This window comes from Littorina saxatilis, linkage group LG1 (assembly GCF_037325665.1).
Source record: "Littorina saxatilis isolate snail1 linkage group LG1, US_GU_Lsax_2.0, whole genome shotgun sequence".
Classification (NCBI taxonomy): domain Eukaryota; kingdom Metazoa; phylum Mollusca; class Gastropoda; order Littorinimorpha; family Littorinidae; genus Littorina; species Littorina saxatilis.
Genome location: NC_090245.1, coordinates 79,033,691 through 79,059,399, shown reverse-complemented (window position 1 = coordinate 79,059,399; position 25,709 = coordinate 79,033,691). Strand labels below are relative to the sequence as shown.

The 25,709-nt window shown below is 43.0% G+C and overlaps 1 protein-coding gene across 3 annotated transcripts in view; it reads right to left on the bottom strand.

Moving 5' to 3' along the window:
* LOC138980567 (myocyte-specific enhancer factor 2A-like) overlaps positions 1–25,709 on the bottom strand; it is a 133,049-nt gene that overhangs the window by 9,964 nt on the left and 97,376 nt on the right. For all 3 annotated transcript variants that reach the window (XM_070353467.1, XM_070353460.1, XM_070353476.1), the window contains 2 exons: positions 4,197–4,349; positions 3,303–3,492 (listed from right to left, as the gene is read on the bottom strand). In XM_070353467.1, coding sequence (XP_070209568.1) covers positions 3,303–3,492; positions 4,197–4,349 — 343 coding nt within the window. The remainder of the gene's footprint in view (positions 1–3,302; positions 3,493–4,196; positions 4,350–25,709) is intronic.

The following is a 25,709-nucleotide window of genomic DNA, read 5'->3' as shown; positions in this document are numbered from 1 at the left end:
AGAGAAACATTTCTGCACGACAATTTATCAATCCATCTGGCATAAAAATGTCATCTCCTTCCACACGTTAAAACGTTCAGACAACTGTCACTTTCAGCTCAAGTCTCTGCAGACAGCCTTCAAGAAATACAAATTGTAAAGTGTTGAAGGTACATTTCTTCTGTTGAAAGGGATCATTTTAACCATCATGGATGTGAGCAGGCTTTTTACACAGGATATAAGAGCATCCTTCAGCTGACACAGTACATGCCACTCATAACCAACAGCCTGGCTGCTTTCTGTGAAGAGTTTGTTTGTTTGTTTGTTTGTTTGTTTGTTTGCTTAACGCCCAGCCGACCACGAAGGGCCCTATCAGGGCGGTGCTGCTTTGACATATAACGTGCGCCACACACAAGACAGAAGTCGCAGCACAGGCTTCGTGTCTCACCCAGTCACAATATTTTGACACCGGACCAACCAGTCCTAGCACTAACCCCATAATGCCAGACGCCAGGCGGAGCAGCCACTAGATTGCCAATTTCAAAGTCTTAGGTATGACCCGGCCAGGGTTTGAACCCACGACCTTCCGATCACGGGGCGGACGCCTTACCACGAGGCCAACCTTGCTGGTTCTGTGAAGAGTGTATGCTTTTTGTTGAATCAATGTTGTAAACATATGCCTTAGGCTTGTTGTTGTTTTCACCTTATGTCGATGTACATTTCCTGAACATGTAAAACATGAATAAACATTGTTTAAACCAATGTTGCAAGTAAACGACATCAGTAAGTCAACTCTGCTACATTCGTTCAGCAAAACATTCCTATTGTGCACAACGCAGCCACGCTGTCGATTCTTGGTATGTGTTCAGGTGAAGGGATGTTCTTATTTCATGTGAAAGCCTGGACAGATCTGTGGCATGAACCTGTGTGTGCGCGGGAAGGACGGTACCTTTAATCCATCAGAGAAGTGTATGTGCTACTGGATATATCGCCCCTTCACAAAAGAAGCTTTTAACCCTTGTGTGCCCTGCAAATTGATTATCTGGCGGAAGATTGCCGCATGTTTTGTTGACAGAATCTTTCAAATGCAGAGCACTGCACTTCACACTTGATCAACCCAAACAATCTGATTAACCTTCTGTTTCATGGGCGACTGATTTGCATATCAATGAGCCTGTGGCTATTTTACAACTGCCACTAAGATCTGGCGCTGAGTTATGTCAGACCTTACTGTGTGCAAGGAGGTTAATCCTTAACGGAGCAGGAAAGCAGAGCAAAACAGAGAAGAAACATAACACGACTGCCTGTTGTTGTTGTTGGTGTTGGTGTTGTTGTTGTAATTGTTGTTGTTGTCGTTCACGGCAAACTGATCGCAGTACCATTTACTATTGACTTTTTCCGAAACAAAAATGTCAAACAAAGTTTAACAAGTCTGTTCAAAGTTTGTGTTTACTTTGCTTGCACTTGTATATATATACTCTCTGAATATGCTTTGTGAAAGACAACAAGAGCAGATACAAACGCTTAGAAGCAGGCCTCAAAGCTGTGTACATTTGCAATTGACTTGCACTTCTATTTCAATGACTCTTTTCTTTGCAAAAAAGCGGAAAAGTTGAGAACAACAGGGATGGATTGAGGATGATTTTCCGCTAGGAAAGCGATTTCGTCTTTGTTTCCTATGAAAGCTTTGCTGATGACACTCAGTTACAAAAATCTGGCCCTATTACTGACCTCCCCAACACAATCGAGACAACTAAGAACTGCATCTCTGACTTGAAATTGTGGATGACCGAAAATAAATTGAAACTTAATGACGACAAGACCGAGATCATGCTAGTTGTACCCCCTTCTCTTAAAAAAGAACCATCCCTTCCTGCCCAAATCTCTATAGCTGGAACTGATATTCAGTTGGCTTCTCAAGTACGAAACCTCGGTGTCATCTTCGACGAAACTCTCTGCTTCAAACAACAAGTCTCCACTGTCTGTAGAAATGCCTACTATGAACTGAGAAAAATTAGCTCCATCCGCCACTGCCTTTCTTCCGATGCTACAAAAACCCTCATTTGCTCTCTCGTTCTTTCAAGGCTAGATTACGGAAATGCCCTTCTTTCTGGTTCATTTGACTATCTCATTGAAAAACTGCAGAAAGTACAGAACAACTCCGCTAGATTAATCACAAAGACCCCTAAAAGACACCACATCACACCTGTTTTGAGATCCCTTCACTGGCTGCCTGTAAGAAGTCGTATTCAATACAAAATTGCATGCATTTGTTTCTCTTTCTTTCATGGTACAGGACCTGCTTATCTCTCTGAGATGTTATCAAAATATTCAAACCTCTCCTCTCTTCGCTCTGCAACAGATACCAATGTACTTAGTAAACCAAAAAGAAACAGAAAATCAACTAACTATGGATTTGAGAGATCCTTCAAGTACCAGGGACCTCTTGTCTGGGAGAAAATCCCCCGGAGCATTAGGGATTCCCAGTCACCATCTGCCTTTAGAACAGCCCTCAAAACACACATGTTTAAGTTAGACCTCTGAAGGAGATCCCATGATCGGTGAGTCATCGGCGCTGCCACGTGTATTATATACTAAAGTGTGGCGTTCATGAGGATGTGTATGTGCCTGTGTGTGTTGTACTAGAATAACGTATGCGTACATGGAATGACATTGCGGGTTACCTGAACATTGACAATGACGAAAGAAAGATTGTGTGTGAGTGTGTGCGCGCGCGTGTGTGTGTGTGTGTGTGTGTGTGTGTGTGCGTGTGTGTGTGCGTGCGTGTGTGGGTGTGTGTGACCATGTTTGAATTTATTCGGATTTAGTTCTCTTTCCTTGTTTGTATTATGATTGTGTAAGTGTAAAGCGCTCTGGGCTCGTCACCACGAGGTTTACGCGCTATATAAGTAATCGTTATTATTATTATTATTATTATTATTATTATTACACTGCTATGAACAACATTTGTTCATGTAATTAGTTGGGTTTTTTTTTCTAGAGCTCAGTCCTGATCAGTAAACTATGATAGTCAGTTTATAAACATTTGCACAAGTGCAAACAGACACACACCCATCTCGCATGCCTGCATCCATGCACACACGCACGCACGCATGTACGCACATATGTACGTAGGTACGTACATATGTACGTACACACACAATCACACACGCACGCACACACTCACACCCCTCTCTCTCACACACACACTGTGTGACACACAAACATGTATACAATCTCTGACATACACACACACACACATTTCTCCCCCCCCCTCCCCCCCCCCCCCCCCAAATCGCTCCCACCCCACCTCCCAATCTTACCTGTAGAGTGTGGGCGTGGAGACACGACAGTTGGCGGTTGTAGCATTCCGGGGGAGGGGGAAAGGGAGTGGTTTTGGGGTCCAGGGCCTTGATGGAGGAGGCCAGGCCCCTGATACATCTGGGCATGTGGAGACATCCCACCCATCTGCATCTGGTGCATGGGGCTGCCGTACTGCGGCATGCCTGGGTGCTGCAAGGCACACACACACTTTGACAATGAATGACGGTAAAAAGCTGCTGCATTTGTTTCAAGAACGAAAAGACACCTTATGGAGGCTGCTGCATTTTATGAAGAGCAAACAACAACAAAACATACAGAGTGTATGTTCTTGTCTATTCTGTATGGAAACCGACGGTACGCATGATAATTCAAATTTAATGCATCCCGGGAACTGCTCTTTTCAAGTTTATTGCATCACAGGACCCCCTTAAAAAAAATGCTAGGATGTGTTTTCGAACGCACAGTTTGGGAAGTCCTGTCATACTCAACATGCCAATGGCAATACACCACACAAGCCACAAAACATAAAGTTGTACCTACGATGCAAGGACACCCCTGAAACCAGCCAAAAGTGTAACAGGTGGACAATCATTTTGGTCAAAGTTATAGACAAAAGGACAGGAAAACGTGTCCTTAATTGGAAGGTGACCTCTCATCAGAGAGGTATATCACGGGTACCATTGTACAGTAGAACCCCCTTCCTTTTAAGAACCCCACAAGTCTGAGAAAATCGTGTCTTAAAAATGAGGGAGTCCAATAAAAATGGGGGGTAAATTTACAGATTGTTGTGAAAAGAAAATCTAAGAAAACAGGGTCTTCAAAAGGGAGGGAGTCTTATAAATTGGGGAGTCTTAAAGAGGGGTTTCACTGTATTTAAAGTTGACAAGACTCACTCCTCTCATGACGGCATTTTGCTGCATGGCCCGCTGGTAGTCTTCTGGGGGCAGACGGTCGTACTTCTCCTCGGGTCTCAGTCCGGAGCTGTACGGGTCGGGTTCTACAGCATCAGGGCTCTCGCACCCCTTGTGCTCCTTCTTGTTCAGCGCCTGCAATCACAAGACCGTCGGTTTTGTTAGGGAAAAGCATGATTGTACATCCTAGAATAGACCAGCTCTCGCGAGATATCCACGAGACATGCTCTTTATGTTATGCTTTGATGTGGCGACAACTTCGAACCTCGGCTTTCGCAGCTCGCATGAGATAGCTTTACCCCATGCTTTGCTATGCTTTGAAGTTTGCGAGACCTTGGAATTCTAATACGGTCTATACAGTGGAACACCCATTTTAAGACCTCCAAAAATATTACAAAAGGACAGGAAAAGGTGTCCTTAATTGAAAGGTGATCTCTCATCAGAGAGGTATAATCCATCACAGGTACCATTGCACGGTGGAACCCCAGATCTTTAAAAAGGAGGAAGTCTTAAAGTGGGGGTAAATTAATCAATCAATCAATCAATATGAGGCTTATATCGCGCGTATTCCGTGGGTACAGTTCTAAGCGCAGGGATTTATTTATTTTTTAATTTTTTTAATTTTTATTTTTATGCAATTTATATCGCGCACATATTCAAGGCGCAGGGATTTATTTATGCCGTGTGAGATGGAATTTTTTTACACATCACGCATTCACATCGGCCAGCAGATCGCAGCCATTTCGGCGCATATCCTACTTTTCACGGCCTATTATTCCAAGTCACACGGGTATTTTGGTGGACATTTTTATCTATGCCTATACAATTTTTTAAACCCTGTTTTTACACAGAAAAGTATAGTACACTGTATTAAAAGTAAAGTTCCAATGTCCATTCAATGGTGTATGCATAAAAGGTAAGCATTGTGTCATGTATGCATTACACAGCAAATGCCGTAGGGTTAAGACATAGACATAGAACACTTGATCATCTCAACGAGGAGAAACTCTGGTGTGGTGTATACAGCATTACAATAAACAACATAAAACGTAAGAACAGAAATAAAATATTGAGGCGCAAATAGTCCACTCATAATAGTCAAGACTAGGACGACAATAACAAAACAAAACAAAACAAAACAAAACAAATCTCTCTCTCTCTCTCTCTCACTCCATTCATATCTCATTACCTCACAAGCAGACACACAGGCTCATAGGCTCATAGGCTCATAGGCGCATGGAATCAAGATATATATATATATATATATATGTTAATGAAAGGTTCAACAAAACCATGAAACCTCTGGTGATAAATTACCTTGACAGCGTTATTATGCAAAAGGCTTGTAAGAAGATACATCACTTTGGTGATTGGCATTGGATGAGGCAACATTTTATGGCCAACCTAGATACATTTTTTTTTAAATTAAATGCACAAGTAAAAGAAGAACAGAAAAACAATTGTTCGGGTTTCAGAATGGCATAGAATCTAGGGGGTGTTCTTTACAAGCTCATACAATAACTGGCACTTATTTGTTGTGTGACAGGTCTAATATAAAACCCTTGCAGCCTTTACTATTATGAAAGGTCGTAATATGAAGCTCCTCATGCAGCCTTTGCATTTGTGGGCATACAACCTTCAGCTTGTTATTTTATCTGTGGATCATGGCTGCTTAAGGTAATTTAATAGGTGACAGACTGTGTGTCATATAATTTTCCTTTCGGTATTTATTGAATATTGTGCAATATGTCACACTGGTAGCACAGGAACTTACATATGGATTATACATTCAAAGGAGGTTTTTCACACACACACACACACACACGCACGCACGCACGCACGCAGGCATGCACGCACATGCATGCGCACACACACGCAGGCTAACAGTACTTCTCCTTCCTCCTATCCACCAACATCACCACCCCCACCTCATCGCCAATCACATGGTGCCCCTCACACACCCCTTCCCTCCTATTCCTTTAAATAAAATTAATAACTTAATGATCTCTCTCATGCCAACCACACACAAAAACAAACTTGATGCAGGCGCACCGACGCACACACACACAAACACACACACACACACACAAACACACATGCACGCACACACACACACACACACACACACCCACACACACACGAACTCAAGTCTGTGGTCTCAAGTGACAGGGTCAGAATGTCACTGTGTTTACCTGGAAGACGTGAATGTTAATGTGCGTGTGGCATGATAGCCAAGGTGATTTGCACACAAGAACAACGCCCACACTTCAAAGACCACAGATCTGGCCTAAGACGTCGACACAGTCACAGCCACCACCACGGGTTGAGATATGGCCGTTACTAATACCCCAGGCCACCCTTATCGATCACAGCTACCGGTCTGTCTGTCTGTCTGTCTTCTCTGCCAACACCCGGTTTGCAAAGAGCTTACATGTAACACGCGTATTTGCAATCTCTGTCTCTGTCTCTGTGTCTGTCTCTGTCTCTCTCTCTCTCTCTCTCTCTCTCGCGCGCGCGCGCGCACACACACGTTTATCCGTTCTCATGCCACCTTCATCACCACACCCTTTCCATTTTATTGTGCTCAGTCTACGTAATACTTTATCCTCTTCCCCATCTGGCCCCGTCTTGCATGTCAAAGCTCCTATCTCCCCCTTTGCCCGACCGCGCCCCCCCCCCCCCCCCCCATATTCTGTCCATTCCCACCTTTCAGGTCCGCAGTGTCACATACCATTCTTCTACTCTTGGCATATACCCGTCATCTTAATAGCCATCGGTGGTCAGTTGCGTGCTTGTGTGTGTTCGTGTTTGAATCTCAGTCTTTATCTGCCTCTGTCTGTGTCTGTGCGTGTTTACCTGTCTGTATCTGTGTCTGTGTGCGTGCGTGCACGAAAAAACGTACCCTGCAGCGTACTTTCAAAATATGCGACCAACACAACTAAGCAACATGCAAAATAAACTTTAAAAACGTAACCTTTACACGACCGCATTCTCATGCAGAGCCTATTGCTTACATGTTACTGGGGAAAACCCTCACACTGAGACGAGTCCTTGAAAAGCGGATTGCTTTCAAAAAAGGGTGGAACCCGACCCGGTAATCTCAGACCAAGTACAGACATTGACACGGGGTATTAATTTCGATAAACCCCCGCTCTGTAATTAAAAGAGACTGCGAATGCGCACGATACCTCGTGATCACTCATGCAACACTACTGCTCAACATTTCAAAGTGATATGTGGAGCAACTTGTTGTTCGAATGCTCTTGAAAGAGACCCGTCGTAAATTTAAAGCCCGGATATTCTACAAGCTTTTTTTGCTCTCTGTATTTGATTAAGCTTCAAGAAGAGTCCGAAGAGATACTTATACTGATCAGAATGTATATACTCTTCAGGGCAACTATACGTTAAAAACAGCCACTGCCAACGTCGCCAACGTCGCCAACACCACTATCACCCCCTCCCCTCCCCTCCCCTCCCCTCCCCTCCCCTCCACTTTAAACTAAGTTTCAAGTTTTAACAAGTGTGTCCAACTAATTGGAATAGTTTTTCAGTGATGCTTCAAATTCAACGTCGAATATGTTCATACAATTATTTCAACCAAAGAAGAATGTTCAAATGACTATGAAAAGCACATTGTAACCACTTCACAACTATCCAGGGAGACTCTTAAAAGAAGACACAGTTTCTGAAACAATGGGATGATAACAGCGTAATTTCTGACGAAAATAAATAATCTTCTGGTAAATGTACAAAGGTCAATCGTTGATATTTATCTGTTGAAATGTTAGCAATGCTTTCATACCAGAAATGTTTCATTCCATGCATCCTTCGAGTCATTAGGTCAACAAGGATGCGGGCATAAAACGGATGCTGCGTGTGTGATATTTAAATATATTAATCAATATGACAAGCATGATGTCAAAACGTGTCCATGTCAACTGCAAAACAAGCGTGATGAAGCGCTACTGGTGTACTTTAAATTAAATTTCCCGTCCATGTTATTTTCGGCTTGAGAATATTCCCTCTGCTAATTCCCCCACACCTCCTGAACCAGGTTCTGACCACTCCTGGGGCATCTACTGTGACGTTGTTCAAGGTCGTTAATACATTCGGCATTATCTCGGTGGCTTGTTTGTTTGCGCGCGAGCGCGCGTGTGTGTGTGCATGCCGCGTGTGCGTACGGGGGGGTTATGCTGAGTGCGTTGGCGAGCCGGCGTATGCTACATGTTAGACTCTCCCCCCCCCCCCCCCCATCATTTTTTTAATTTGACCCGCAAAGCTTTACATGTATCATCTTCGTGACACCGGCACGGTTGGCCTAGTGGTAAGGCGTCCGCCCCGTGATCGGGAGGTCGTGGGTTCGAACCCCGGCCGGGTCATACCTAAGACTTTAAAATTGGCAATCTAGTGGCTGCTCCGCCTGGCGTCTGGCATTATGGGGTTAGTGCTAGGACTGGTTGGTCCGGTCAGAGACATAGATAGTCTCTGGTCCGGTGTCAGAATAATGTGACTGGGTGAGACATGAAGCCTGTGCTGCGACTTCTGTCTTGTGTGTGGCGCACGTTATATGTCAAAGCAGCACCGCCCTGATAGGGCCCTTCGTGGTCGGCTGGGCGTTAAGCAAACAAACAAAATCTTCGTGACAGAAATTAAACATTATCCCTCTACTGCAGTGCCATTTTATGAGTTTTACAAACTTAAACTCCTAGCCATGCATTTTCCATCACTGAGATGCTTAAAATATGAACAGTTAATGAATTGTAAATCTAAGATAAAACTAATGAAGCTAGCAAGATTTGTAGCCCATGTTATGATTTTAGTATGTTAGCGTTACATCTAGTTTCTTTATTACCCAATATTGACGGACTGTGTGATGATATCTTCTGCTATGGTCTGTTGAGACAGTGATATCAAAATCGAGACCGGAGGTCGAGATTTTGATATCACTGTCGAAACAGACCAATAGCAGAAGATATCATCACACAGTCAGTCAATGTTAGATATATTGCTAATTCTCTGGACATTTTGTATTTACTGTAAAGAAATTACAAAAGTATTTGTCTCAGTTTTGGCTGTTCCATATCCCTCCCTCTGATTATTATTTCTTTTTGTTCACTCTTTTCTTGTACTTTTCAGTATTTCAAAATGTCTTTTGTTTCAAAAAGTCTTTACTAAGTCACTTGCTCAACTGAATTCTGGGATCATTACATTTTCATATATATGTGTTTGTTTTTAAATGTAGGTGTTTTTGTTTTTGAAGTGGGGAAGCAATAAAGAGGTCGTCGATATCAAAACTGATATCGACGGAAATGTCGTCGATATCACTTTTGCACTGAGCTCAGTTTTGCCCAATTGACCAATGGAAATCCACGTAACATATCTTTCTTTCTTTCTTTCTTTCTTTATTTGGTGTTTAACGTCGTTTTCAACCACGAAGGTTATATCGCGACGAACGTAACATATGAAATAGCAATATTGGTATATGTATGAAATACATGCTTTTGTTTTGGTTTTGTGTTATTACAAAAGATGCATGGCATAATGGTATTGCCAATTTATTTCGGCTGTATATTACCGTTGTCCGCTTAATGTATACATATTATCTGTCTGATTTCTTACCTGACTTTGTTAAACCTATTTTTCTTTTCTTTTTGTTTGTATGTATGGTAGTGTATATTGCCAATTTATTTTGGTTGTATAGTATTGTTGTATTTGTCCGCTCAATTTGCATACATATATTAACTGTCTGATTTGTTACCTTTTTTTGTTAAAGTTATATCTTTGTTTCAAAGCCCTCTGGGCCCAAAACAATAAAATACTTGACTTGACTTGACTTGATAACGAAAATGTTTGATTGTCATAACTAATTTGTGTACACAAATACATAGGAACATAAATATTTTCACTTCGTCCCAAAAATAGGTTCACAAGTGATAGTTTCAATAATAATGTGTTGCTGTTTTTTGTCTTGTTTCTTCAAATACGAACAATATTAATTTTCTACGTCATGTTTTAAGAAGCCGGCGAAGTTCGCCTCCTTCAGGACAAACCAAACAAAATCAGTGAACTGCTGTTCAAGCTGATATATTATCGCACACATAAGTGACAAGCGGGCATAACAAAACAAAACAAAATGTCATCTTCCCATCCCCTGCACGCCCCTTTCTGAATTCCGTCAACGAAAGAAAATGAACAAAATAAAGTCATATATCATGAGAGGGTATTCCAGAGTACAAAATTATTGACGTTCTTCGCACGACGATGGCACAGTAATGCAACTTGAGCAAGTTTTTTTGGGGAAATGTCTCACAAAGCAGACCTTTATCAAGTGCCTGTGCCCTCTCCTCCCCCCCCCCCCACCCCCTAAACCACCACCACCCACCACCACCCCAACCCTTTACCCCAACAAACCCCTTGGGCAACTGACATTCCTGATTCTTCCTTCCTGCCTGTACGTCGGTGAGATACTCGAGTGGAGCTGTACATGTGTGTTACGTCTATATCTAGGTTACCTCCTCCTCTCTTTTGACATTCATGGCTGTACTCTAAGCAACTTACCGCTATGTACTACTGCACTCAATACCCTGAACTGACTTCAAAAGCTACGCTCGCTTAGTTTGAATAAATTTGATCAGCAAAAAGCGTAGCGAGTTTGGGATGACTGCCACCCCAGACCTCAAAAAGTGACCTTTAAAAAAGTATTTCCAACTGCTGTTGTGTTTACTGTGAAGTTTCTTTCGGTGCATCTGTGGTCGACAGAAGAGACCGAAGGGGCTACAGTACCTGCTTCACTGGTGTAGAATAAAGTCGGAATAGAACCCATTAGACAACCGAGTGAACCCCACAGATGGTATGCTCTAACTTTTGAGTATGATTATGGTACTTTTCATGTACGGCACGTACGCACGTACGCTCTCTCTCGCTCTCTCTCTCAACGAGATTTGTTTTACAGAGAAATACCTAGCGAATTGAAGTGTGTATGAACTACGTCAAACTACAAAGGAATGTGCACTTTCAGTCATGCTTTCGTCAGATCCGCCCCAAATCCTCCATATCAGTGATGCACTTGTCGCAAATTGTAAACAAAATAATATTTGTCACTTAATGCAGGGGATGCATGAGGACGTCAGGGCCGGATCTGGGGGGGGGGGGTTCCTGGGGTTCTGGAACCCCCCGCCCCCCCCCCCCCCTGGCCATCCAATGTACCTCTCAGAGAAAAATAAATGTGGACTTTGGACCCCTGCCTTCAGTTGGAACCCCCCCCTCAAACGAACTTGGTCCGGCCCTGGACGTTAAAGGCAGTAACTGGTTTCAGTTCCGGTTTTAAGAGATAGCATTTCCTATGACCTTGTAAAAGATTCCACCGCCAGATATCATCACTGACGTAAAAAAATCCACGGGTTGCCCTGGGATACAGCTAAACCTGTTGGGGAATACCCGAGGACGGAAACAGACTCACTGGGAAGAAGGACAAGCAGAGGGACAGACAGACAGACAGACATGCATACGATCAGAACAGACAGTAACGCTTACGTAATCTCTCTCTCTCTCTCTCTCTCTCTCTCTCTCTCTCTCTCTCTCTCTCTCTCTCTCTCTCTCTCTCTCTCTCTCTCTCTCTCTCTCTCTCTCTCTCTCTCTCTCTCTCTCTCATATTTTTCGAAGGGGGAGGGGGCCTAGCTCCAAAACTTACAAATGCAAAACAAAGCCACATTCGGACAAACCCTGAAATACAATCTAGTATCACACGCCACAAAATCTAAAAACAAATACCACCCTGTCGGGATCATTTGCTCGCCATGAACCCCTAAACAGGATCATTGTGTCACCACAAAGCTTGGACTCAGTTCAACCATACTAAAACACCCAACGTACGTACTACCACCGGTCCCTCAGTGTCACTGAGGAAGTTTAACACAAATAGGAAGAAAGGCTTCCCAACTGATAAAAACCGGTCATTAAAGGTACTGAACTTGTCAAATCCAGGTGCACGGAGCCCCTGGGGCTTTTAGTCATATCTCAGGCAGCTATCCGTTAGAAGAACTACCAAGTTTCATTACTTGCACCCAAAGAGTCAAGAACTGCGATTTTTTTACGAATTAATTTCGTACTCGGACCCGGCTGGTCTTGGCCTATTTTTGGATCTAAATTTAGATCAGGTAGATCACCACATCATGCACAAAAAGACACGTCACTAGCAAACTATGTCAGACGTCATCATGAGTTTGTGTAAAACAAAATGGAGGCCGGAATCACTCAAGTTGAATCGAACTCCGACCAAACACCACGTAATAACTAGGTTAATTTATGCACTCGCGTGAACAAGAAACTGTCGAGCTTCACAGATGTCGTCGTTGGGTAGTTTTGGGTTTATTTTACTACCATAGGAGGATTTTTGAACTGTAAATGCACTCAGCTGCAACAAAAACACAAAACGAAGGCTGTGAGCTGCACTGTGCCTTTAACAGGGAAACAAGCGAGATACCACTTGGGGGGTTTGCATACCCGACACAATCATACGACGTATCATTTTCACCTCAAGTGTTTCTAAATCTGTCCCAGGGTAGGTCTAAATTTAGCACACAATCAAGACGTTTCGGGTAGCAGCTAATCTCTGATGCTCTCGGTGACTCTTGTCGGCGATTAAATTGTAAATCAAATTATAAAGGTGCGACGTGGAGGGAAAGCAACCGAGGCGATGTACTGAAGTGTGTTCAGGTCAAACGACTGGAAGGTGCATTGATGCTGGTTTTCCAAATTTGATAACGGTGAAGAGCTCAACTTAGAACATGTAGAACTTTGTCGCTTAGGGTTCTTTCGGTTTGTACCTAACATTTCATCATTTATATTTACAGAAATATTCGATGTTCAACTGTTTATTCAATACCTATTACGTTCTCTTTTTGAAAGCAAGCTGTGGATGTGATTGTTGTTTACACACACACACACACACACACACACACACACACACACACACACACACACACACACACTGTCACACACACACACACACACACACACACACACACACACACACACACACAGAAGGGGGTCATCTCTGACCAAATAAAAAACGCTATGACCGCAACCTGAACGCAAATGACAACAACAACAACATACCTACAATGTCATAATTTCGGCCACATACGAGATATATATATATCCACACACACACACACACACACACACACACATACACACATACACACACACACACACACACACACATACACACACACACAGGAGGGGGGTCATCTCTGGCCAAATAAAAAAAAGCTATGACCGCAACCTGAACACAAATGACAACTACACCATACCTACAATGTAATCATTTCGGCTACATACGATACATCCCCGTCCAACAACGTGACTTAACGTAGTCAGTTTGTTGTTGTGACATGCTGCACTGACTCCTCGACGTGCTGTGTGCTATGTTGTATGATTTTGCTGTTTTCTGTTCATGTGGCGAACGAGCTTGAAGGCTAATTTTGTCATAAGTGTGTTTTTTCTGGTCTGCCGATAACAAAGTACTCGTTTTCGCTATCAGCTTCCACTGAACATTCAGTGTACCACAACAGGGCAGCTCAGGACGCTCGAAGAGACACTCAGACATAACTTACTGACCTCAGGCCAGTAGTCCCTGACCAGATGCTCTGGATAAGGAAACCAAACTAACCCACCAGACGGCCACAAACATACCCGGAAGGATACCAAAGACGACATCAATTAGCTCTGGGCAGGGCTACCATAGCCGACACGACACGCCTTCCATACCCCGTGACCATAATTACACACCTCTCTCATCTCCTCTCCTTTTGGCACTACTGTTCTGGTTCTAGACCCTCAGTGGTGCCAGATGAATGCTGGCCTTGAAAGGCTGCAGGCCAAATTCCAGAGTCTCAGACAACCACCACCTCCATCACCACCACCACCATCACCATCCCTCTTTGCACCCTGAAGGTGACTATCTCAGCTTCCTTGTAGCTGGCACGTCCAAGCAAGAACTTAGCACAGAGAAAAGACAAACTGCGGGTTCTGACTGTTTGGTCAGAAAATAATAACATTTTAGATGAAAGCCAGGCTGGTTTCCGGAGGAATTACTCAACTATTGATCATGTGTTTACCCTTTACGCTTGCGTCCAGAAACAATTTTCACAAAAGGCCAAACTGTAGGCCTATGTAGCCTACATAGATTTTTGTAAGGCTTAGCGCCCCGTGCTCTGGTCAGTGCTTTTTCGATTAGGCATACAAGGCAATATATTTAAGGTGTTAAAGAGCATGTATGAAAATGTGAAAGCATGCGTGCGGTGCGGAAACGAATACACTGATTTCTTTGAATGTATGCAAGGCCTTAAACAAGTTTGTGTAGCCTCACCGACAATTTTCTCGTTTCTGATCAACGAACTGGCGCAGGATGTCATACAACGACTGAGGCAGACATGGGATACGTTTATCTCCGTCTGAGTTAGAACTGTTTGTAATGCTTTTTGCTGACGACATTGCGCTGTTATCCAGCACTGTAGTAGGCCTACAAAACCATCTTAATGTCCTGCGCTGCTCTGCAGATAAACTGTGTCTGAACGTGAACTTGACAAAGACTAAGGTCATGGTTTTTAGAAAGGGCGGGCACATTGCACAGAAAGAGAAGTGGTTCTACGGAATGGATCGTCTTGAGATTGTGAACTCGTTTAAATATCTCGGTGTAACCCTTTCCACCCAACTGAGCTGGAACATTGCAGTAGAAACAAAGACAACCATGGCGAAAAAGGCAGTGATCGAAATCGTTAGATTACTGAACAGACTTGGCTGCCATTCGGCAAAGGTGTTTGACGCACGGATCGCCCCTATGCTCTTGTATGGTTCAGAGCTATGGGGATATGGAAAGTATGACTCTGTGGAAAGGGTCCACCTGTTTGCGTGTAAAAAGTTTCTGAAAGTGACAATTCGAACTCCAAACAACATTGTGTATGGTGAATTGGGAAGACATCCGCTGTATATTAACTCTGCAGTCAGATGTGTGAAATACTGGTTTACACTGCTGAAGCAACCTGATTCAAGATATTCCAAGATTGCATATAAAGCTTTATGTAATTTGGCATCGAAGGGCCACATAAATTGGGTCTAACATGTGCAGAGTCTTTTATGTTGTAATGGTTTTGCTGCTGTGTGGATGTACGGAATGGTTGGGAATGAGAAGTGTTTCTTACAAGAGTTTAAAAGACGTTTACAAGATTGTTTTTGTCAAGAATGGTTCTCCTTTTTAGAATGCAGTGAACGTTTCGACATTTATAATTGTTACAAAACATGCTTGGAAAAAGAGAAATACATTGAATTAATCGAAGATATTAAGTACAAAGTTGCTCATACTCGTTTCCGCGCAGGAGTATCCGAAATCAACGCTCACAAGTTTTGGTACGCACCAAACCAAACGACAAGAAACTGTCCTCTCTGCACAGCTGATAAAGAAGATGAACACCATGTTGTATTTTTATGTCCTTTTTATCAAGACCTTCGAGCAAAGTATTTGAAAATCTCGAACTCTAAGACGCTGCAACAACAACTTGTGTATTTCTGTGGCAGTAATGAGGATAATGTGATGAACAGCTTCAGCAGATTTGTGTTCTTCATGTTACAGAAGAGACGAACCCTTATAAATCAGGTTCAGTGACATGTCATCAGGGTCTTAATGTATTTGTTGAATTTTATGCGTGACTATAATTTATAACTGTGCAGATACTATTGCTGTTATTCTAACCACTATTGTAAGGGGCTGTGGCCTTAGACAATTAAAGATTTGTTCTTGTTCTTGTTCTTGTAGCTGGCACGTCCAAGCAAGAACTTAGCACAGAGAAAAGAAAAACTGCGGGTTCTGACTATTTCTTCGTTGTTGTAAGGGTCTTAGATTGAAAACAACATAACAAATACAACCAACACTGAAAAACAAGGTATCGATGAGTGTGAACACAACCCCACTTAGGCCTTCCACCCAGCATTTATGAGTCTTTAGTTGTAGAAAAATATATTACCAAGATAAAGCCCCCGAAAAGCATGGAGACAAACTTCTTACACAAACATGTTTATTCTTTTTACATTTCCTTGTTGATATCCAAAAACAGAAGGAATGCTAGCGTTCCAAAATCAAGAATAAAAAAACAAGAACAGGAAGGTACTGCAACGTTTTAATTTTAAACAAAACAAGTCATTCATGAGTGCATCGTGGTCTTTATAGTGGACAGCCAGACATTTCCTAGTTGAGGACATTATGAGTGCACGCGCTGTTTCCATTGGTTACTGTGGTTGTCTTTTTGGAAAATGCTGCAGAAAAGTCGGTCTAAAAACAAGTTTACATCGACTCGCCAAGGTCGAATCTTCTTCACCAATTCCAACAGTGTGGACTAATGTCTGAGTGTGTCGTGAACACATTTTCTTCTTCAGGGTCTACTGTTTTCTGCAGTTGTATCAAAGGCACGAACTATTTACCTAGGCCAGAAAATCAAGGAGGATAAGACACAAATGTCGGTCCAAAACGAAGAACGCCTTAATTCTAAGAACATGGGATCATATTGATGGGATAATCATGACTCGCTGAACCAGGAAGAAGCATAAGGAATGCCGAGGAAAGCATCTTAAAGACCAAAATGTGCAAACAAACTTTTGCCAAGACTGGGACACAGACAAAAAGAAAAGATCGATATTTCATTATGTTTTGCGTTTTACTTTGGGTACTTCGTATTGTTTCAAACTCCGTGAATAAACCTTCAACGGGCCGGGGCAAAGGATCATCAACAGTTGGTTCAAACTTTGACTGAAACCATGTTCGTCGCTGTGTTAAGTTTTAGTGAAACCAATTTGTGACCTAAGTTGGAATAACTGAGCCAAAGTGAACTGAAACCCATTCAATGAAATAAATGTAAATGAAGGAACATATAAAACTAACCAATGCAACATTAGTACTTTGGTCACACAGAGACACCACTCAGTGTCTGCATGAGCCTTACTCGCCTGATACAAAGGGGGAACACGTCGCAAGGTTGTGATGTCTCTAGACGCTGCTCTCGAACGGTCTGAACTGAATTCCCTCCAGGAAAAGTACAAGTCAACTCGCTCAAGCTGACTCATCGCACATGCACACAGGCTACAGCGGAATGTCAACATTTAGTCCCCACTGTAGGAAAACGAAAACTAAATTTCCCTCAGCGAAAAGTTCACTTTGGACTCAAATAACACCGCACAAAAACACAGAATATAGGATGTCATTATTGCCAACACGAGTGTAGGAAAAAGACTATAGCCAAGGCCACCTCCATCCCACGAAGACAAGAGGTCAGCACCAAGGTCTTTTACTCCCTACCATCTCACCTCTCTCCCCCCCCCCCCCCCCCCTGAACCCCAACCCTCCCCACCCCGCCGAGGTCAGCATCATTGTCTCAACAACACCCCCCCCCCCCCCACTTCCTCCAATACCGTCCCAGGAAGAGAAGACAAATACAAACACAAACGCTAGCGTGTCCTCGCCCAGACAGATAACCCAGTCTCAAAACGGCAGCTGGTGCCAGCAAGGTTATTTTGGGACGGCGCCGGGACGAAAATAACTGCCGTCTTCTTAGCCTTGTGCCTATTTTAGGTAAGGCGGTCGGAGGTGGGGGTCGGGGTGGGGGTTGGGGGGGGGGGAGGAGCATTCGGGGGCAGGGGTTCCTCCTCGCTAGAAAGGCTTTGAAGACAGGGGTGGCGGTGAAGTGTTCCTTGCACGAGGCTTTGGATCGAGTGAGGGCACAGAGATGTATACACGTCTAGATTTACATGATATTATACACACGTGTGATTTGAACGATTATTATCTCACGGGTGTCTCTCTCACGTATGTAGGATAAATATATATATAACTCAGTGGATGAGGCTTCGCTGGTGTTGGGGGCAAGGGGGAGGGGGGAGAGAGAATAAGTTGAGGGGGGCATACCAAAAAAAAGACCCGATGGATGGAATGGGGTCCTGACACTCTAACCGGCCCAAAGAAGTATGTTTGTTCCTCATTTCGGAGGGGCGCGTGTGCTTTTCTACCGTTTGTTGCCAGTCCGATGTAGAAGTCAGTCTCCTAACTAAAGCAAAACTCGCTTCGTACTACGCAAGGACAGGTTAAGCTGTGTTTACTGTTTGTCCTGGGAAGACTTGACTCATCCACTAACACCGAACCACGAGTCTTGGCCGTAAACACAAGAGCTCTCATCATGATGACTGTCGCTGCTGATTTATAATATAACTCATAACTGTCTCCGTCATCTTTCTCCGCTCTTCTGTATTTCCCACTAAGGTCACTGTAGTTTCTTGAGATATTATATAAGTGCGTTTTTGTCGATAAATTTCACTTCAATTTTATTTTATGGATTGTGCGTGCCTCACTTGCCAACCTGGTGAACTTTGCTAGTGCTCAGGCTGAGAAGGCGTGTGACTCTCATCGGCAAATGCATGCCACTACATGAAACTACAATGTAGTAAAAAGCACATAAAAAATTTCTGAACAGTTTTGCATTTAATCTTAGCCTACCCAGGTATGTTTTGCCTACATCATTTTGTGACACAAGCTCGAGCTCTAGGAATCTCCTTCGTTGTAAGCAAAGAGAAATTGTACAACGAAAATCTTTCTTTTATTTCATCAAACAAGCAATTGATATGGTCAGCTGCAGTCAAAGACACTTACTGCATTTCCGACGAAAGAAGACACTGCATGATAGAGTTCCGTGGAATTGAATAATACATTGCCACGTCATGCGTTGGAAAACTGGCCAGGGTTTTTGTTTTGGAACACTTAGCTACTAATCTAACCACAGGTTGCCTTGTCCCTTCTTATTCCCACTTCACCTCCACTACAATTTAGTTGTGCTCACTAGTAAACCCCCAAAACCTACGGTCCCCACACTTAGTACGTACTCCAAGATCCAGTATAGGAAAGGGTAGTGTAGTAAAAAAAAAAAAAGTAAAAAAATTTTAAAAAATTGCGTTCAACAGCGAACTCTCACCTAAAGCATGATTGTACAGAAGTCCTCCACAAATACTCCGTTTAGCCCTGCAAATGTAACAGCTTTCCGGCAACGATTCTTAACTTCGAAATTAATTTCAAAATAACTCATCTCTGTACCGCAAAAGAGTCCACAAAGTTCTTCGCTCTGTGTCGCAAAAGAGTCAATAAAGATCTTCGCTCTGTGCCACAAAAGAGTCCATAAAAATCTTCGAAAGCTAATTGCGGGGAATTCTCACCCGACACATAACACACCTTCAAAGATTAGCTTCATGGTCACGCTTCTCTCTTTAAACGACATTGTGGAGGAGTTGAAGATGGAGTTGTCGGTCGTCCTCTGCGATTGCCCTTCAAGCGCGTGACCCTTTTCTTCTTTTTACACAAGACATTTGCGCTGTGTCGACGTTATGAATATATTGTCATACAACATGATTAAAATGACTCCAATAACAGGATTTGGTCGCCAAAAGACGACAATTCTGCGTTCAGAGCATTTATTAAGTCAGTGCCAGTGAAAAAAGAGAAAATGAAAAAATCTGCTTAGCTCACATTTTTCTGAGTAAACTTTTGACATTTGTCCCTTTTATCACTTGACCTTTGCGCTGTGTGGACGTTATGATTATCTTGTCAAACACGTTATGATTATATTATTTTTTTCTGCTCAAGTTACTGGCTTTTTACATTTAGTCAAGTTTTGACTAAATGTTTTAACATAGAGGGGGAATCGAGACGAGGGTCGTGGGTGTGTGTGTGTGTGTGTGTGTGTGTGTGTGTGTGTGTGTGTGTGTGTGTGTGTGTGTGTGTGCGCGCGCGCGCGCGTGTGTGTGTGTGTGTGTGTGTGTGTGTGTGTGTGTGTGTGTGTGTGTGTGTGTCTGTCTGTCTGTCTGTCTGTGCGTGTGTGTGTGTGTAGAGCGATTCAGACTAAACTACTGGACCGATCTTTATGAAATTTGACATGAGAGTTCCTGGGAATGATATCCCCGGACGTTTTTTTCATTTTTTTCGATAAAAACCTTTGATGACGTCATATCTGGCTTTTTGTAAAAGTTGAGGCGGCACTGTCACACCCTCATTTTTCAATCAAATTGATTGAAATTTTGGCCAAGCAATCTTCCACAAAGGCCGGACTTTGGTATTGCATTTCAGCTTGGTGGCTTAAAAACTAATGAATGAGTTTGGTCATTAAAAATCGGAAACTTGTAATTAAAATTATTTTTTTATTAAACGATCCAGAAATAATTTCATCTTATTCTTCGTCATTTTCTGATTCCAAAAACATATAAATATGTTATATTTGGATTACAAACAAGCTCTGAAAATTAAAAATATGAACATTATGATTCAAATTAATTTTCCGAATTTCATCTTTTTCCTTGTCGGTCCCTGAATCCAAAAACAAAAAGATATGATATGTTTGGATTAAAGACAAACTCAGTAAGCTAAAAAGACTAGACATACAGAAAAGCGTGTTATCCTGCTCAGCGCGACCACTACCGCACTATTCTGCATGGCTTGTCGATTTCACTGCCTTTGCCACGAGCGGTGGACTGACGAAACTACGAGTATGTGGTCTTGGTGAAAAAAGCAGTGCGTTCAGTTTCATTCTGTTAGTTCGACAGCTTGACTAAATGTTGTTATTTCGCCTTACGCGACTTGTTTTATGTGTGTAATTAAGTTTGAGTTCTGTCGTTTACAAAATGAGGGGAGGGAGGGAGGGGGGAGGGGATCGTGGTCCAGTGGCAATGTCATCGTAACATACTTTGAAGTCAACGTCATTGATGTTTTGGATAATTGGTCGCATTAGTCGTACGTAGGGCTTTTCCTCTTATCTTCCACCCCCCCCCCCCCCCCCTTTCCGAGACTCTCCGCGCTACTAGTATGTTGTATAGTGTGATTTGGTCGTGCATTATGTTTACGGTAAATATTTCGCTGGCACGACGGCAAATGTTTGGGTTTGGACTTTGAAATATGAGCAGCAAGTATTCTGGGTGGCCGAGTGGTAACGCACTTGCGCTCGGAAGCGAGAGGTTGCGAGTTCGACCCTGGGTCAGGGCGTTAGCAATTTTCTCCCCCCTTTCCTAACCTAGGTGGTGGGTTTAAGTGCTAGTATTTCGGATGAGACGAAAAACCGAGGTCCCTTCGTGTACACTACATTGGGGTGTGCACGTTTAAGATCCCACGATTGACAAAAGGGTCTTTCCTGGCAAAATTGTACAGGCATAGATAAAAATGTCCACCAAAATACCCGTGTGACTTGGACTAATAGGCCGTGAAAAGTAGGATATGCGCCGAAATGGCTGCGATCTGCTGGCCGATGTGAATGCGTGATGTATTGTGTAAAAAAAATTCCATCTCACACGGCATAAATAAATTGCATAAAAATAAAAATAAAAATAAAAAAATAAATCCCTGCGCTTAGAACTGTACCCACGGAATACGCGCGATATAAGCCTCATATTGATTGATTGATTGAAGTATTCATTTTAATCAACGTCCTCCGGGCTACATACACAAAGAAATATAAAGAAAGACAAAGTACTGCGAAAATAATACCGACGGTGTTGCGGGTGGACAGCAGGAGAGAAAGGGGGGGGGGGGGTAAACGGGAGCAGTTGGCTCAACCATCTGAAACACACACACACACACACACAATCTGTGTGTATCAGCCGTGTAGGCTTAGTCCGTCACGGAAGTGTGGGAAACTATGCAAGATGTGGGACCCAGAAGAGCCACTTCCACCATCGATAACATTACTTTGCCACCGTATCTGTTTTTCTCCCACCTCAGAGGTTTTTGACCCGACGTTGAAGAGTCTTCATCATTATGACGAATATAACCCGTGTATCTTGTTGAAGGGTGTGCGCCAGGAAGCTCTCTCACACTCAACAAAAGCCTTTAAAGATGTCCGCGAGATAGACTTCTGTCTTCTTTAGAAACAAACTAAAGTAAAAAAGAAACTCGAAGGTCGCAGGATATAACCGACTGCGGTTATTATGCTACGTGACCTCGTAAAATATTAATGATGTTTTAGCATCATGCGAGCTCGTGAATACTAATGACGAGTGATATTAAAAATGACTCTTCTCTGCGTACGGCTCCGCAGTGTCAGTGACGCTGCCCCTGATCTGGTGTTACTTTTCCTTAGCCAACAATAATTTATAGAGAAAAGAAAACCGAGGCACCAAGTCGAAAAACGCCGAGACTTTTTTGAACACTCGGATAACTGTGTCGTCATTTCGGCTGAGATGCCGAACTTTTTTTAACAGTTAGGGACAGATGACTGCCTTTAAATTCGGAAACTTGCCGAAACATTTATGGCCATTTCGGTAATCGACGAATTCCGAAAATAACTCTGTCGGGTTTGTATGGGTTGTGAAAGAGTAAATGCCTTTGCTTTTTACTCGGAAAAACATTGGAGGGGCCAATCACTAGCGACGGGTGTGTCGGAAACATGAGCACGTGTGAAGTTAATTGTCTGAGGAAAAGCAAGGGTATTCACTCTTCCACAACTCATACAAACCCGACGAAGTTATTTCCGAAAAACGTCTATTTGCTGCAAATAAACTAAATCCTAGCAACATCGAATTTGGTAACAGGGGTAACAGGTTCAATCTCGGTAAATGACAGAAACTGGCAGTTTCTTTTCCATCCATGTCGCTGTGATGTTCAGCAATGTTCTTAGCATTCACGACTCTAATCAAGTTTTCCTTTTCTTCCCCCACTCGCAAAACTAAACAATTTTTGTGAACTGAAAGATGTTCAACTGCATACATTCTTGAGTACGGCATGATGACAAAAAGTCTTGCAACAACAGTCTTTTGTTAAAGATCAAGACACACACAAATAAAAGGCTTGTGCTTAATTAAAATCGTCAGTTGGACATAGTCAGTTCCAGTGTAAAACCAGGCGATAAAGAAATTCACTAAGCTCAAAACTTCTCGGTGTTAACCTTTGAGGAACAAAAATCATTGGGGAAAAATCCACAGTACGTCAGAGCTTGGTAAAAAGAAAACTTCAGCAACTATCGACTGAATATCAGGCAGGAGATCTTTACTACCCCCAAGCCTCTTCTAGTGTCTACCCCTTCGGCGGGGAGAGCTGAGGGGAGGGGTACGAGAGGTGGAAGGTAGGGAGGTATAAAGAAAAAACTTTTTCTCAGTATGTCACCACAGAAAAATACGATTTTGTTATATTCAGTTGCAAAGTTTCTACACACACACACACACACACACTCACACACACACACACACACACACACACAAACACACACACACACACACACACACACACATACACACACACACACACACACACACACACACACATCAACCCAACAATCTCAAAACTCCACACTCACAAAATAATTATTTTTCCACTCATTCACGTCAAAGCCAAATACAGCGCACCAAAGTAAATCCGCAAAGCTTCCTGGTGGCAGCACGAAAAAAAGTCCAATTAGCCCAGTAAAAGAAGCACCCTCAAATACCACGGGAACCCACAAAATTCCCCCTGTCTTCCCCGCTACATTGGGAGGAAAAGATGGGGAGGGGAGCAGCGGAGGGGGGGAGGGGGGGGGGGATATGATCTGACGACAAAAAAATCACCTTTGCTTAATTAGCGTAGCAAAGTTGCATTTGGCGATGTAAAGTTTGAAAAAAAGTCTTTGCTTGGTTTTGTTTGTTTTGTGGGTTTTGTTTCCATGTTGTTGTTGTTGTTGTTGTTGTTGTTGTTGTTGTTGTGGGTTTTTTTACGCCTTAGGTTTAGTTTTCCTGAACTTTTAGATTTTGCGTGCGTTCGGAATAGAGTTGTGTGCTGTCTGTGCGAGGACGATGAAGGGAGATGCAACGGGCAAGGAAGGGAAATTTTTGTTGTGCCTTTCGTTCTAAAAACAACAACATAAAATAAAATAAAATGACGTCGGTAAAAAAAATTGCCAAAGAAAAAAAGCAGTCTCCACTAAGGCCAAAATGACTCCTACCTTTTTCCTCTTTCCTTTTTCCTACTTTTCTTTTTCCCTCGCCACTTTCAAATGTCCCCCTTGTCCTTGATCAAAGCCGACAGACACCGTGCGGTGGGCGGATTGGCCCTAGTTCCTGTTCTCTCTCCGGTGACATTATAGCTGGACGGAACTACTTCTGACCGCTTTGGGCTTCCATAAAAGGACAGCGTATGGGAGACAAGATGGCGCTGGCGTGCTGAGTCTATGAACGAGATAGGGAACAAACCGACAGGAGTTTGGATGGAGCATAGATAAAACAAACAATATAAGGATTAATCACTTATTATTATACTTATGTTATGTTATGACTTTGAGACTGTTGAACCAGGTGCTATTTGGAGAGGACGTATGAAGACGAGTAACAATATTGTTATGACATGGAGGTCGAACGATCCATACTGACTCTATTAGTTCCGCCCGTGAAGACTGACGTTACTTGAAACCCACGGATTTCAACGACACCACCAAAACCACGGATGACAACAATACCGCCGACACCATCGCCACCAACAGTTACAGTCATCTGGTTACGAAGATTAACCACTGCACCACAGTTACAGTCATCTGGTTACGAAGATTAACCACTGCACCAACAGTAGCAGCAACAACGACAGCAACATTGCTAAACACCACCCCCCACCCGCCTTAAAAATAAAAATAATAAATTTGCCTCTGATTTTAAAGTCCTTTGTCGGATGACAAAACAAGAAAGGTGGGTTGTTGGATTTATCACTTATTATAATAATTGTCTTTTTCCCTCGCCACTTTGAAATGTCCTCCTTGTCCTTCATCGTCCTCGAAAAGACAGTACACAACTCTATTTATTTTATTTTGTTTCCTTCGTCGGATACCATGCCAGGCCCCAGCGACTACCAGACAACAACAACAACAACAACAACAACAACAACAACAACAACAACAACAAAGCTATTAAAATAAATCATACATTTTTAGTTTTCAAGTATGTGGTTCCAAATTCCTGTGGCGGAAGCTCTGCCCATCAGGCCAGCAATAAGGCGCAGCGGCTAATGGGTCGCAGCAGTCGCCTGCTTTGGCCCTGATTAGTTTCCAACCAATTTGCCTGCCTCCCTGTGTGCCTGCCTGCCCGGCTACCTCTCTGCATTGCTTCCTGTCTGCCTGCATGCGCGCTTGCCTGTCTGTCGAACTGTGTGCCTGTCCGTCCCCGATCAATCTAGCCGTCTAACCCCTTTCCCTCCCTCCATCCATCCTCCTTTTTAAGAGAGAAAGTAAGAGAGAGAGGTAAGAGATCGAGAGAGAGTGAGTGCGAGAGAGAGATAGAAAGAGAGTGAGTGGGAGAGAGCCGAGAGAGTAAGAGAGAGAGAGAGAGAGAGAGAGAGAGAGAGAGAGAGAGAGAGAGAGAGAGAGAGAGAGAGAGAGAGAGAGAGAGAGAGAGAGAGAGAGAGAGAGAGAGAGAGAGAGAGAATGAGATAGTTTTAACTACACTGCAAGTTTTTGCCAAACAAAT